Raw genomic sequence first — 14,855 nt, 5'->3', positions numbered from 1 at the left:
TGGTCCCAGTACAGACACCTCAGTCACTCCACTATTTACCTCTCTCCATTGGGAAAACCAGTCATTTAGTTCTACTTTCCATTGCCTGTCTTTTAGCTAGATACCAATCCAGTGTGTCAATGCCTCCTATTCCATGACTTTTTAATTTCCTGAGTCTGACCTGAGAAGCTTTATACATACCTTCTGAAAATCCAAAAACATTACATCAATCGGCTCACCTCTAGTTAGAATTATTTAAAGTTGTGAAAAAGCATATAACAGGATAGTAAGGCGGGACCTCCCTTTGCTAAATCCATGTTGGCCCTTCCCCATTAAGCTATGTCTATCCAAATGACCAACATCAGGCTCACCAGTCTAATTACTTGGGACACCTAGGAACTCCTTTTGAAAACTGGCCTTACACTGGCTATCCTCCAGTCCTAAGGTACAGAGGCAAATTTGAATATGTAAAAGATTACCAGTAGCAGGCCTGCAACTTCATATTTGAATTAATTTAGAACTCTGGGGTGAGTACCATCAAGTCCTGGTAATTTGTTACTAACTTTAGCACCTCTTCCAAATTCACTTATTTGTTTCATTTCTTCTGAATCATCACTTATAAAGAATGGCTCAGGCATGGGAATCTAAGGCCAAAGCCAAGAAACCATCAAGTTTTTCTGATGTGGCCTTATCCTCCCAGAGTGACCCTTTTACCTGCTGGCCATCTAATGGCCCAATTGACTGCCTCATAGGTCTCGTTTTTAATGAAAAAATGTATCATTAGCTTTTGCCTTTTTGGTCTATTGTACTACATAAGCCTTTAAGATAAAATGATAAAGGGGATGGAACAATTCCCCTGTGAGGAAAGGCTAAAGAGGTTAGGACTCTTCAGCTTGGAGAAGAGACAGCTAAAGGGAGATATGATAGATATCTATAAAATAATGAGCAGAATGGAAGAGGTGAAAATAAATCAGCTGTTTACTCTTTCAAAAAGTACTAAGACAAGGTGACGCACAATGAAGTTATTAGGTGATACACTTATGACAAACAGGAGAAAATATTTTTTATTCAATGTATAACTAAGTTCTGAAATTTGTTGCCAGAAGACATGGTGAAATCTGTTAGTATAGCTGGGTTTAAAAAAAAAGATTTGGACAAGTTTCTGGAAAAAAAGTTCATAAACCATTATTAAGATGGACTTGGGGAAATGCACTGCTATAAATGGGATAAGCAGCATGGACTCTATTGAACTTTTGGGATCCTGCCAAGTATTTGTGATCTGGATTAGCCATTGGAAACCAGATACTGGGCTTGATAGACTTTTGGTCTAACCCAGTATGTATCATTAACTGCATGAGAACCACTTTAATGACATCTTTGAAGGAATGCAGTTCCATATGAAACAGATAAGAAGCAGGATAGAAATAAGTTCCCTTCTACTGAATAATGGAAAATATTAAATTATGGATAAATGATGGAACTGGATCTCAAGCAAGACTCCAGTAGGTTCAGAAGGCATTCAGTTTTTGTTCAGGGCAAATAAACAAATTCAGAGTCTCACTCTCATATTAAATGAACAATTTCTCAAACTTAAAGTTGAAACAAACTGGTAGATTCTTGACAGTAGTCAAGAGGACATGTGATACCTTTGCAAGGATCCTAACCCTATTGGCTATATAGTGGTCATGGTCATCAAGAGATGGAACCAAACTTACCTCAGCCAGTGGATGGAGTGAGAATCACTAAACCTTGATCTTTCCTGAGTGTGTATCTTGGCCATTAGAGATAGCGAGAATGCAAACGCCTTAGATGATGCCTTCTTGACTAGAACTGTTGCAAACAGATCCATCTATGTTTATTTCCACATGAGAAAGATCTAATTTGTTACATCCCAATCAAAGCAGGAGTTCAGTAAAACCTTGACTCAGACTGTTTGGAAGAACATTGTAGCCTTCTAACAGTTAAGAATCCAGTAGAGTCATCCTCTGAGAGAATCTCCAGTTCCACACTTTCAAGGCCTTCTGACAATGGAGACTGGATCTTAGTATACCCTACTTATTCAGTGGTTTAAGAATACTTGGTTTTCTGTCCATACAAGGGCAATTTGGTTGGCCATCTGATTTCTGAAAGTCTTAAGCCATCTCCAGGAGGCTGATGTATTATCTGTTTTTCTGGCAGGACCAGGATACCCAAGTGCAAAGCTCTGTTAGATGAGCTCCTCAGTCCAGTTTGGGCACATTTATGGTCAGAACAATTTCAGGATTTGGAATTTGGAAGGTCAAGCCCTGTATCAAATTGAAATTGGATTTCCATATATAACCTGATAAAATCCTATAAGCATTGAGTAGCTTAAAATAATTGTGACCTCACTGTTGATTGGGCCTGTTCTATGTGGAGATCTAGCATGGCCTCCTCAGCATGAATCTAGTTACTACTGACTCAATTATCTTCACTGTGTTGGCCACAATATTATGACTTTACTTCATGAAGACAAACCTTAGCCCAAGTCATAACTAGCAGAACTTCTATGAACATTAATGGAGAAATTACTTACTTGATAATTTTGTGTTCCTTAGTGTAGACAGATAGTTGTTCGCTTAGAGACAGCACAGACCAGCGCAACCACTTTAGGGAAATGCAAACGCTCTCTCACTGCCGGATCCAGTGGATATAGAGCTTCTAACACTCATCCCCCTTTAAAACTTGCTTTTGGGGCATCCCATTCCAGGTCAATCAACTCCTGGATGGCTTCCTGTACTAGAAAGTAGGCTGTCCATAGAGAAATCAGAATGAGATTTTTCTTTGGTTTTATCATAGAGTCCACCCCAGGAACTCCCAGCATCTTCAGTGTTAGAAAAACCAGGGCCAGCAATTTGTCTCTATGGAAAAACCGTAACATGGTCTGATATGGTTCTAAACCAGGGGGAATTTCCCCATCTTCCAGGAATCTGTATTCTCCTCTTCATCTGTGCCATCCGGGTCCCTGCCAGGGATACCCTTGGTGAGGTGAGGCATGCCTCGAGGTTTGCCAATAAGACGGGAAGAGGGAGGGCTTACTGGCTGGCTTGAAAGCCCTGGAAAAATTCCACCCAAGAGAAGGCAGCCGGGTCCAGGCCTAGCCCAGGAGGTACTAGGGTGGCTGCCACTGAATTTCCCTCTCCCATGGATGACCCAGTCCCGAGGGTACTCAGATCCTGGGTACTTCCAGTTAGGGCTGTGGCTAACCCATCCTCTGAATGGGAGGATCCAGGCTTAGCAAAGTCCGAGGAGGCCAACTCTCCATGGGCTTCTTCATAGTGCTGACATAAGTTGGAATCCAGGTCAGACTGTGAAGGCCTAATATGACAAGAAGCAGAGAGAGAAAGGCACTTATGTTTCTTGGCTGCCGGAGCCACTGGCGGTGGTAACCGTGTGTTCTGTTGGCTCGCGCTTAAAGTTTTATGCATACGGATTTCAGGCACCTAAGTGGGACGTGGCGAGGCGCACGCACAGCCCGTGCGCCTGGCTTTACCTGATTTCTGCATTTAGTAGGTTGCACATACTGCCGTTCGATGCAGGGCAACATGACATGCACAAGATGGCGCTGCCGCTGCCTACCATGCAGTGTGCTGACCAAGCCTAAAGTGGGGCCTAGCCCACCAGGGGGCTGCTCAACCCACTTGGAAGCTCACTTCCCCTTACCCCAACGGGATCGGGAATGATGTCAGTATGGCGCGCCAAGCAAGGAGACCAGAGGAAGACTTACTGAAACCCCTCCAAAATGTCTCTGAATTGGGAGATAAACCATCCTCTCTCTCTTTTTTTTTTTTTTTTTTTTTTTTTAAACTTACCTGGGCTCAGTGCTTACCTGCTGAGTACAGAGATGGTCTCCATCTGCAAGGGAAGAGGGCTTTGGTTGTCACCGCCACACTCTGCTTCCTGCGCGTGCTGCCTTTCAGCAAAGTCCACATCGGGAACCGGCTATCGGACCAAGGCACACCTCTGAGGGATCTCGGAAATTGACTCAGGAATTCTCAACTGGGGGAGGGACCTTTAGGTATAACCGCAGGAGAGCGGGGCTCAATTTTTTTTCTACATTTTAAATGTAGATTTTCTCCTTCCAAAAAGTACAGCAATCCCCATAGGGAGAAGTATGTCCACCATCTGCTGGAGATGGAGAAATACTGAAGGGCTGAGGTTACTACAGGGGTGTATCTAGGGTGACGTCAGCTGGCAGGGGAGCATATAACCCATTGGTCCTCAGTCTATCTGGCTCCACACTACGAAATGATGAGATATTCTTCTGAAGGAACAGCAGTGAGGAAAAATATCCAACAGAAAGCTTCTCTTCTTGAAGCAGCAAAAAGGATAAAAGGCAGTGGCTTGAAAGAAAGTTAATACAACCTAGTAAAATGTTCTGAAAGCTCCAAGAGCTTGACACTGACACTGAGCAGCTCTCAGCTGTCACTGTGCTGAAGACACACTCCACCCCTAATTATATTAAACCGATCCTGAGCTGCAGTGATCACAGAAGTTCTGCTTACTTTAAACGTGCAGGTTTCATGGGTGATACAATGGTTTGCTGCAGTGGCGTATCCATCTCTAGGACAGGGATGTTAACGAGCCGCATCACAAACATGTCCGGCTGGAATATGTAGGTACAGGATGTGGAAAAGCCCTGAGGAGAGAGCAGGAGAGGAAAAGAAATACACATCAGTGGGAGCATGAAACCAAGAGAGATAGCTATATCTAGGCAGGGCAAGACATGAGCATGTGCATACCTATCTAGGAATAGTGACAGCCACCTTGAAGAAAGCTCAACAGGAGATTTAAAAATCAGAGTCTAAGACTAGGATAGCACAGGATCCTCACGATACTCACTGTACTTGGGTCACTTTCTTGATACATAGGGAAGCTGTTGAGCTGGCTCTGTGACTTCTCTCAGAGGACAGAATGTAATGTGTTGCACCTGCCAGATACATACCTGAATTTGAATTTTCGCATTCTGTTTTGGCAGGTGAGCTGCTATGAACCAATCTCCAGAGGCAGGGTTGCTGATATTTATGAAGGTGTTATTCAGCAGCATGCTAGTGAGGAGCAAAGTCTGGTTGTAAGAAGGGCGGACTGATGTGCTAGCAGCAAAGTGGGTGCCCAAGGGGTTAATTACTGGAGGTGCTCCATGCCGAATGTACCTGGAATATAAAAACCAAATACAATTTGGCTACATTCTAAATCACAACACAGGTTTCAACCCAAATGGGAAAAGAGCACCAATGTCTTATGGTCATTGTCAGTCAACTTTCAATGAACTTTTTATTAAATATTTGAGAATAAAAATTAAACACACATGTAAAGAGAGCAATTCATACATAATACATAATCCTTCTACCAGTTATCAAAATTTCTAAATACTGATATATAAAAACTTAAACAACACACAATCAAAAAACCAATGCCTACCCACCATATGTAAAGCAAGCTTAATTGCCAACAAAAGACCACATATAACCCGTTTACAATCATACTACCATATATTCAGCACAAGTCTATTTGCATATATAGTAGACAGACAATGGAAAATGAAATACAAACAAAATTGCAAAGACAGCAGGGGACTGTATACAGCTGCAGGAATATACGTGAAATATAACACGGTGTAGCTTAATTTATCCACTCTAATAAACCTCAACAAAGATACTCCTTTCCTAAAGCCAAGTGGCGAAACGAGGATCCTTGGATGTGTATACATGTACACACACCTCAGACCCAACAATGTGAAGCAGCAACAACACTGTCATGACTAGAGTAGACTTCAGATTCTCCATCTTTTTTTATTATTTATAACTTATTTATGCATATACATTGAGAACAATTCATACAATATATTCAACAAGAAAAAAACATAACCAATACAGCATTTTAGTAAATATCATCCTCTCAAATGCCATAGCAAATAGAAAATGTTTGCCTCACATCACCCATATGTATTTTCAAAAACAAAAAGTATGAAAAACGCAAGAGATCCCAATCGTACACACATTCACACACACACAAACTCGCTATTGTCCCATGAAACTAGTTAACAAGCCATAGAGCCAGTGCACCCATCTGCAAATCCTTTGTCACCAATCGCCATATAGGGAAATATCCACTACTTTTCAGGATTTGTTGGATAGCACTGGGTAGATCGTAAATGACCTCCCATAATCTAACATATTCACTTGGTATGTTTCACTGAGTATATTTTACATCTAATCTTTCAATCTGCATCCAGTCAGCTAACTTCTGATACCATAAAGATAGAGCACGTCTCGGCTGTATCCAATTGGTGGTTTAATTTGGATAACTCGCTCAATTATATTCACTACTTCATCCCAAAAAGGATGACGCACAATACAAAATTATGTGTTAAAATGCCTCATTCAATGTGACATTTTATTCAAATTTCATATTCTATTTTCATTTTATATGCCTTAACCATATCAATAAAAGCAAAGTGAAGTAATTTAAATTGCATGTCTTGTAATTTAGCATCTACCGATGTTTTAAACGCTAATTCAAAAACGACCATATTACACCAATAAGACAACGTATTACTATGTGATTCCAACTGATTGAATATCTTAGTAATGGATTTGTTCACAAACATGGTGGGTGCCTGAGATATTGTACAAGATATATATTGTCTAGCCTGCAAAATACATAAAGAATTGCTGACGAGTCAAACCATATTGAATTTGTAATTGTTCAAATGAAAATATATTTTTTTGTGCTGTACAATAACAGCAAGCTATAGTAACCAAAGTTCTTTGCTTCCATGTATGGACATTTGAATTAGTGAGTCCTGGGATAAAGCTGGGGTTATCCACCAGTTCTATCAACTCCGTAACATTCATAATCACACCATTTACTCAAATACCGCCATGCTAACACAGGTCTAACCAAAATATGAGTTCTAAGTATGTGTAGGAGAAATGCATCTTTTGTATGCAACAAAAAGGGGGTGAATAATATCTTTAATAAGCTCAGGGACTTCAAACATAGTGTTGGTTGTACTATTCCCATTTGATAGGCTATATTACAGAAACAGAAATGGGCCTCCATAGTTCTGGACCTTATAAGAGTGGAATATTTAAGGCTAGACAGTTTCCCCTCCCATATAAAATGCATCATCACCATCTGCCTCCTTTCAACATCTACATTCTTCAACCAAATCTGTAACATCTGCAATCTGTACAGTAATTTGCTAGGAGACATTTTAAAAAAGAGCACTTAGTCCAAATAGCATTAAGAGGTAAATCTTTCCAAGCTATTAACTGATCTCTAATCGACTCAATCATTTTCTTGATATTTATCTCATACAATTGTGACAGATTTCTAGGCACTCAAATACTGCGATTTTTAAAACACCCAGATTGACCAAGTCAATAGGAATAAGCCTGCCATTGCTGTTTGGTCTTTTCTAAAAATGGGCATAGCCTCTGATTTAGAGAAGTTAATTTTCAAGCCCACAAATGTACCAAACTGATTTAAAAGACCTGGTGTCTGTTGTAAGTGAATCAGTTAGGTTACTAATAAACAAGAGCAAATAAGTAAAAGTATAATATTTGCTTAACAAAAACCTTCAATTTCCAGAGTCATTTTTATTTTTAATCACCAAAGGTTCAAACTGTTAAGATATATAAATAATGGTAATAAAGGACAACCTTGACACTATTAATAACAACAGGACACTATTAATAAGGATACTAGCTGTAGGCAAAGTGTATAATTGTATCCATTGAATAAATGATTCAGGGAGACAATAACACTTTCAATCTAAAACATATATGGCCATTGCACATTATCAAAGGCTTTTTCTGCATCCAAATTAATGATCACCCTCTGTGTATTTTTAGATTTAGACCAGATAGCTACAATTAATTTTCATAGGTTGATCACACCACTTCTATTCTTAAAGCCTGCCTGGACATCAGCTACCAAAATCAGCAAGAGCAAACTAAGGCGATCTGGTAGAATAGATGCCACTATTTTCAAATCCATGTTGATTAACGATATGGGTCCTTGCCAGGTTCTGGAAAAACTATAATTAAAGCATGATTCATTTCCAGCTTCAAGCCTCCACCAGCCAAGTTACTATAGTACACATGAAGTAGTGGCTCTGATCTGGTTTCCCTGGAATTTTATAAAATTCCGCACCGAAGCCATCTAAGCCTGCCTTGGCCAGGGTTAGTTGTTTTATTAGCAACATCATCTCTGCTACAGCAATGGGTTTGTCCAAAATCTGTTTGTGCTGAAGAGTTAGCTGTGCAAGTAAATTTGCAAAACACTTGCTGCGACCTTCTTCATTAGGTGGCTGCCCAGAATATAAAGTTTAATAATATTCCAACATTTATCTGGGTAATATCTGTGGTAAAAGTATGCGGTAAGTTAGCTTTATCCTTCAATGCCATTACTTAGTATTTGGGCTTAACATTTTTGTCTATCCTTTGTAACATTTTGCCAGCTTTATTACTTTGCCTAAACAATTGGCTGTTGAATCTCTCTGAAACGGCAAATGATTCAGATATTTTTTATAGAGCGTATTTGACATTGCGATTCTACTTGTATAGACTGTATATGCTGTTTTTTCTAAGTTGTTAAATTGTGCAAGTAGATGCAAAATTTCTTTGTCCTGATTTTATTTTTTTTTGTTTTAGCTGTACAGGCTATAATTTGCCCACATTCCAAAAAACGTCTCCCTGGAACTTCTTCAGTAAAATTGAACTCCACATATTCAGTCCATTTTTGTTTTAAATATTCACAGAATTCAGCATCATAATATAATGTCGGTTGTAAGCGCCATTAAAAAGTTGGTTTTGCATTGGTATAGACATGTCCAGTGTAATATGGGCATGATCTGATACAGTGAAATTATCAATAAAAGCTGCTTGGCATTTCAGGAATAAAGATGTAGAAATTAAAAAAAAAATAATGGATCCTAGAATATGAATTATCTATCTTTGGAAAAAAAATAATAAAATCAAGTTCAGTAGGTACAATACTAATTCTAATTTATAAATGTATCACCTCACACTAAAAGGCCGAAGTGATGTAAAAAAAAAAAAACCATACATAAAATAATTCTTTACATAATAAAAATGATATAATATATATTATATAATAAAACAATTATAATATATTATATAATAAAAATAATAAAAATAACCAATAAATAATTAATCGGCAATAAATATATATGTACTCTTCATATATCACCATATATCAATTCTTTCATGAGAAAGAGTACCCCCTTCAATCATTTTTTGTGGACGTCTCATTCTGATAGGTTTGGTATCTAACTCCAGATTAATTGGTAGATTAAAATTACCTCCTATCATCTGATGTTAAAGAAATTGTCCCAGTTACATGACAAAGTAAAATTTTCAGATGTGCGATAGAACCTCTGATAATAAGATAGCATCCTTCTTTATCCACAATTTTCTTTTCTAATACAAATGGACAATTTTTATGAATTAAGATAACCATCTCTAGCTGTCTACTAAAATAAGTAGCATAATAACATTTTCCAAGCCAATTCCTGTTTTAATTTCCCATGGGGTTTTTTTGGGGGTTTTTTTTTTTTTTTTTTTAAATCACTAAGGTGCATTTCTTGTAGAAATGAATTTGGGCTTTAACCTTTTTTAAACAGATTGGAGAATTTTTTTTCCTTTTATTGGTGAATGAATTCCATCAACATTTAGTAAGGTTATATAAAGATCAGCCATAATTCCCATAGCATTCATTTTGGAAAAAAAAAAAAAATTCACATTTATTAAAGTAGACTGCAATGCTGCTCAGCCTCAGCACCACAGTTCCATAGCAAATATGCTGTTATGTTTGGCCGGCTGCACTTACCCCACCATTGCCACCGCTCTCAGGCCCTTCTGCCTTTAGTGCATGGTGCCTCTTAAAGGCCCCATAGCAGGAATCTACTCGGTGGGCGCTGCCTGATGTGACTGGATATTTAAACTCAGCCACAACTTCTTGTTTTTACCTCAGCAACAAGTCTTCATTATTACTTGCAGCAGCCTTGCCTCATTCAGTCTTCCAGCCTTGCTTCGTCCAGCTTGTCCTGCTTTGCCTTGTCCAAGCCTTGCCTCATTCAGCCTATCCAGCCCTGGCTCGCCAAGCCTTGCTTCATCCAAACTTCACCCTGTTCCTGTCCTCACTCTGCCTCTGTTGCCTCTCCCTGTCTGCCTGCCTTATCCTCAGAGTCTTGTCTGTCTTGGCCTGATTCTCTGGTTCTGACCTCTGCTTCAGACTATGAGTATTCCCTTGTATGCCATCTGGACCTGACCTTGCCTCATAGCTCGGACAAAGCCAGACTAAAGGGCTTATGAGGCAGTGCACACAGACTCACATGCTCACTGAGCTCTGAGAACTAGTTCTGTGTTGGTGCCATCAGATAAGTCACCCATACATATTATGGCTAATTCATGCCTACTTGTCGATGGAGAATACAATATCACTTCTTGGTCATTTTGTGATCCAGAATTCTACAACTAATGTAGTTCTCTTCAGCAAGTCAAATGGCTTTGTATCAACCTTAAGTATCAACTTTAAGTAAGAACTACTTCACATCTATCAATCCAGCCATTCATGGACTACACAATATTACTTTCTAACTCAGTTTACTGCTTTGAGATCTTCACATCAACTAGCCTCCACCAATTTTAACATCTTATCTTCAGCATGTCCAGAATGTGGCTTCTCCGGTTACAAAAGAGTTCCGCAACCCTCATTTTCAAAACTTCATGTGTTAGCGCATCTACATCCCTGAAACCTGTTTCCTTCCTGCAACTGAAGAAATCTTTCTTGTGCCATCAGGTCTCACTGCAAAGTCCCCCAGGCTCTTACCATTAGGCAAAAGGCTTCCTCCCATTCTTCTGGGTCTAGCCTCTGGCGACTAAGAAAGTCTTCATGGATGTTGTCGTTCCCTGCTATGTGAACTGCTGAGAATTCCAGGAACTCCCCCATTGCCATTGCCATTATTAGGGCTGTCGCTTATGCTAGCGGCTTGCTCTTTGTTCTTCCCTGTTTTTTGATATAGGCTATTGCTGTAGCATTGTCTGAGAGGACCTGTCCCGCCTTATCTTGCAGCTGTCCCCAGAAGTGGCCTAATGCAAGCCTGGCAGCTCTCAATTCCAACTGATTCGTGAAGCAAGCTGCTTCTTGATGAGACCTAGATCCCCTGAGCTACCTGTCCCTAACAGTGCTTTCCCCACCACTGGCAACTGGTATCTATTATCTCTACAATCCGTGGTGGGGGTCTGCAGGCTGGTTCCTTCTGTCAGATTGCTTGAGGTCAGCCATCAGCACAGGCTCCTTTTGACCTGCTGTGGTAATCGGATTCTTCTGTCAAAGCCCTGAACTTGTGGTGACCAATTTCCCAACATCTGGGCCTTCAGGGGCCTCATCCTGGCTCTGGCCCATGGTACTATCCCAAATGTTAAGGCCATGGAGCCCAACAGACCTATATATATATATATATGACTCCCGATAGGGCCTTTATCTGCTCCTGGACCTTCCTTACTCTCTTTTTGATGAGGTGTACTTCTCTTTGTGTCGAAATGAACCCCCAGAGTACACCAGAATCTGTATTTGATAATCCTTCCAGCACCTGTATGACTCTTTTGGTTGCAAGACAACCTTGCTGTGCAGAGTCTGCTTTTATGAGCCAGTCATCCAGATATGGATGGATTTTGATTCCCTCCTTGTGCAAGAAGGCTGCTATCATTATCATTACCTTTGTGAAAGCCCTTGGTGCTGTAGTCAAGCAAAACGGTAGTGCTGCCCTGAGATGGCAAAACATAGATACCGCTGAAATTCTTTTCTGACAGAAGTGTGTAGATAGGCCTCTGCCAGGTCTTTTTATTGTCTCCAGGGACACCATCTGAAAATGAGGGATGACTAGAGCTCTGTTTACTCCCTTGAGGTCTAGTACCAGCCTATATGTTCCTTCGTTCTTTGGAACAACAAAATAGAGTACACTCCTGACCCTCTCTCTTCCTCTGGCACCGGCGAAATTGCTTGTAGCTGAAGTAACCTGTCCAATGTTTGTCTCACCACTACTCCTCTGCTTACTTTGCATGGTGAGGCTATGAAGTATTCCCTTATTGGGAAACTTCAAAGTTGGCTGATAACCCTCTTGAATAATATTTAGAACCCATTTGTCCTCTCATTACAGCCCACTGATGATAAAACTCCTGTAATCTTCCCCCTACTGGTGGCAGAGAAGTTTGGGCTGGCTCTAAGACAATGTGGTGGTTTACAGTCTGCAGGGCTTCAGGCCCTACTGTCTTTGGGGAAGAACTGTATTCGAAAGGGCTTTACTCTTCCCTGTCGTCTATATGTGCAGTTCCTCAAGCCTCTAGCTGCTCTTGTTTGCCTAGAGTCCCTCGGCCACTGTCTCCATGGTCCAGCTCTGGGGAATCTCCCAGGTTTCTCCTCTGGCAGTCTCTGGGCTTTAGGGTCTTTCACCAGCTTTTCTAATTCTTCTCCAAATAATAGTCTCCCCTTAAAGGACAACTTTGCTAATCTAGTCTTTGAGGCTGCATCTGCCGCCCAGTTTTTCAACCATAGCGTCTTGCTAACATCCCTATTGTGGCCTGTTTAGATGAGATCCTAATCAGGTCGGACATGATATTTGCTACAAATAAAGCTGTGGATTCCACCAGCCCCGGATCCACTGCACCTCCCTCTGGTTCCTGTGGATCCTTTTAGGACAAATTAACTAGTGCTTGCGCCACATTACCTCCACAGATTGCCGCTTGTAATGCCAGAGACGATAGAAAAATAGAGACACTTCTGAAAAAAAAAAATATATATCTTAGGAGTCCCTTCAAGCTGCTCCACCTTCCACCAGGATTGTGGTTTTCTTGGCTACTGCTGAAATAGCAGCATTCACCTTTGGAAGGCTCTCCATATCCTGCTGACCCACCACAAACAGCTTCTGCATTGACCTACGGCTCCTAAGCCTAGACTTCCATTCAGCTGATAGCATGGCCTGGGCAGCTGTATGAATAGGGAAAGCCTTGGCTAGTTTCTTTATTCCAGTCAAAATGGGATTCCCCCTCCTTTTAGTAACCTTGATTTGTTCCTCCTTTAGGTTTAATACCTATGATACTTTGATTATCAACATTCCCAGTTGTTCTGATCTAAAGAGTCTCATGGCTGAATCGCCTTCCTCATTCCAGGCTCTCTCTTCGTGAGATGAGGTCTCCTATTCCTCCTACATCTGGCCTCCACCCCTCATGAGGGGTAGGCTCTTGCCTTTTCTCTTGGCAGATTGACTGCCATGCCGTGCCCTGCCTGCCCTACATTTGGCGAGATGTCTGCTGCATAGCCAGAATGAAGTCAGAGGAGAATTCACCTTCTACCCTCCTGCCGCAGGGATCCTGGCCTCTGCCTTTGTTTCGCCGGGCCTATCCCTCCCTCTGCCGCCTAGTGCTGCAAGCATCCTGTTACTGCTTCCAATAGAGGCGGGAGAGATGCACTTGCAGTGGCATGCAGATCATTACTGTAAGTTCTGCCTCCCTCCTCCAGAACGGCCAGTTTGTCGTCGTCAAAGTTGTGGCAAAAGAGCCGGCGACGCTAGGTACACGCCTATATTGGCACTTGGCAGACTTCCTGCCCTTCTCCATAAGGGCTGTGCTTCGGGCTGGCCACTCTCACTTTACTCACTTTTTTCTTTTTCTCACTGCAGTCTTTGGGAGGCCAGAGAACCTGAGCCACTGGCTGCCCTGGGGAGGGATGAACAGACCTCACGGAGGCTGTCTTCCCCATCCAGCCCAAGCTTCTCGAGAAATAAATCCTAAGGAGGGCCGTTGCCCTGGGGCCTAACTCTCCTGCTGGACCAGCGTAGCTTCGGATGCCCTTCACCATCTGCTGGAGGCAGAGACTACTGCCAAGCTCCCTGCTGGGCCAGCCTATACACAGCTGATGTCATGGAGAGAAGTCAAGTGGTAGGAGGGAGAACCCCTAAGAGTACACTAGTCTGGCAGGACGATCAGGAAATAAATAATAAAAATATAGTTTAGGAGACTGCACCAAAAATCCGAGAGCTTCTATCTGCCTTCGTCAGCTCCACATGCAGTAGGAGACACAAACACCAGCACATAGCTGAAATCATGAATCAACCAAGCCAGGAATCCTGGCATTGTTCCTAAAATTCCCTGTGAAATAAATTTTAATTTTTAGCAACGCAGTACAAGATGGCAGACAAGGACACACTGTCCCCATCTTGTTTGCCTGGTTCTACCCCTTGACACTGCTCTAGCTAAGATATAGACCATTTATCAACTATACAAGCACGAATACCTGCAAGATATTGCTCCTTAAAGTCAGGTTTGTTTTCTTCATTTTTTGAACCTTTACAATTTTGGGTACATGAATGCACAGGTCCCCATACCAACATAGAGATTCCCACCACCAGTGTCTTTTATTCACCCTTTCAAACCTGTCCTTACCAATGCCTTCTATACTGTCCTATGCAGGTTTCAATTCTGGCACTGAACTGATTTTCACCATTCCTGCTAGTCTGTTATTCCAAGCAACCACCACCCTCCTTTCAGTAAAGAGGTATTTCTTCATATTTCTTCTGAGCCTTCCCTTTCCCATCTTCATATCATATGATCAAGCGGAAATCCTTTGAATTACCACACCCAAGCTGGATGCGAGCGGGCCGTTTGTGTTCTGGTGTAACTACATTTCAGGCTACACCATCCCGGTGGGCAGCAGTTATGCTTTCTTTGAGCCCAGCCAAGTGAAGTCATGTTAGGATAGCAGGAATCATGTGACTCCTATTCCAGAACCTGTTTGATTGCGGTTTATATGGTTTTTTTTCCCCTCTTCCA

General features: G+C 41.4%; 1 protein-coding gene across 1 annotated transcript in view; it reads right to left on the bottom strand.

Moving 5' to 3' along the window:
* TMEM8A (transmembrane protein 8A) overlaps nt 1-14,855 on the bottom strand; it is a 71,990-nt gene that overhangs the window by 33,275 nt on the left and 23,860 nt on the right. Inside the window, exons 3-4 of the mRNA XM_029576759.1 lie at nt 4,943-5,150; nt 4,503-4,636 (exon numbers count right to left, since the gene is read on the bottom strand). Coding sequence (XP_029432619.1) covers nt 4,503-4,636; nt 4,943-5,150 — 342 coding nt within the window. The remainder of the gene's footprint in view (nt 1-4,502; nt 4,637-4,942; nt 5,151-14,855) is intronic.

The sequence above is a fragment of the Rhinatrema bivittatum genome, chromosome 14 (genome assembly GCF_901001135.1).
Source record: "Rhinatrema bivittatum chromosome 14, aRhiBiv1.1, whole genome shotgun sequence".
NCBI lineage: Eukaryota > Metazoa > Chordata > Amphibia > Gymnophiona > Rhinatrematidae > Rhinatrema > Rhinatrema bivittatum.
Note: the sequence above shows the minus strand (reverse complement) of the source record. Positions and strands in the feature narration are given on the sequence as shown.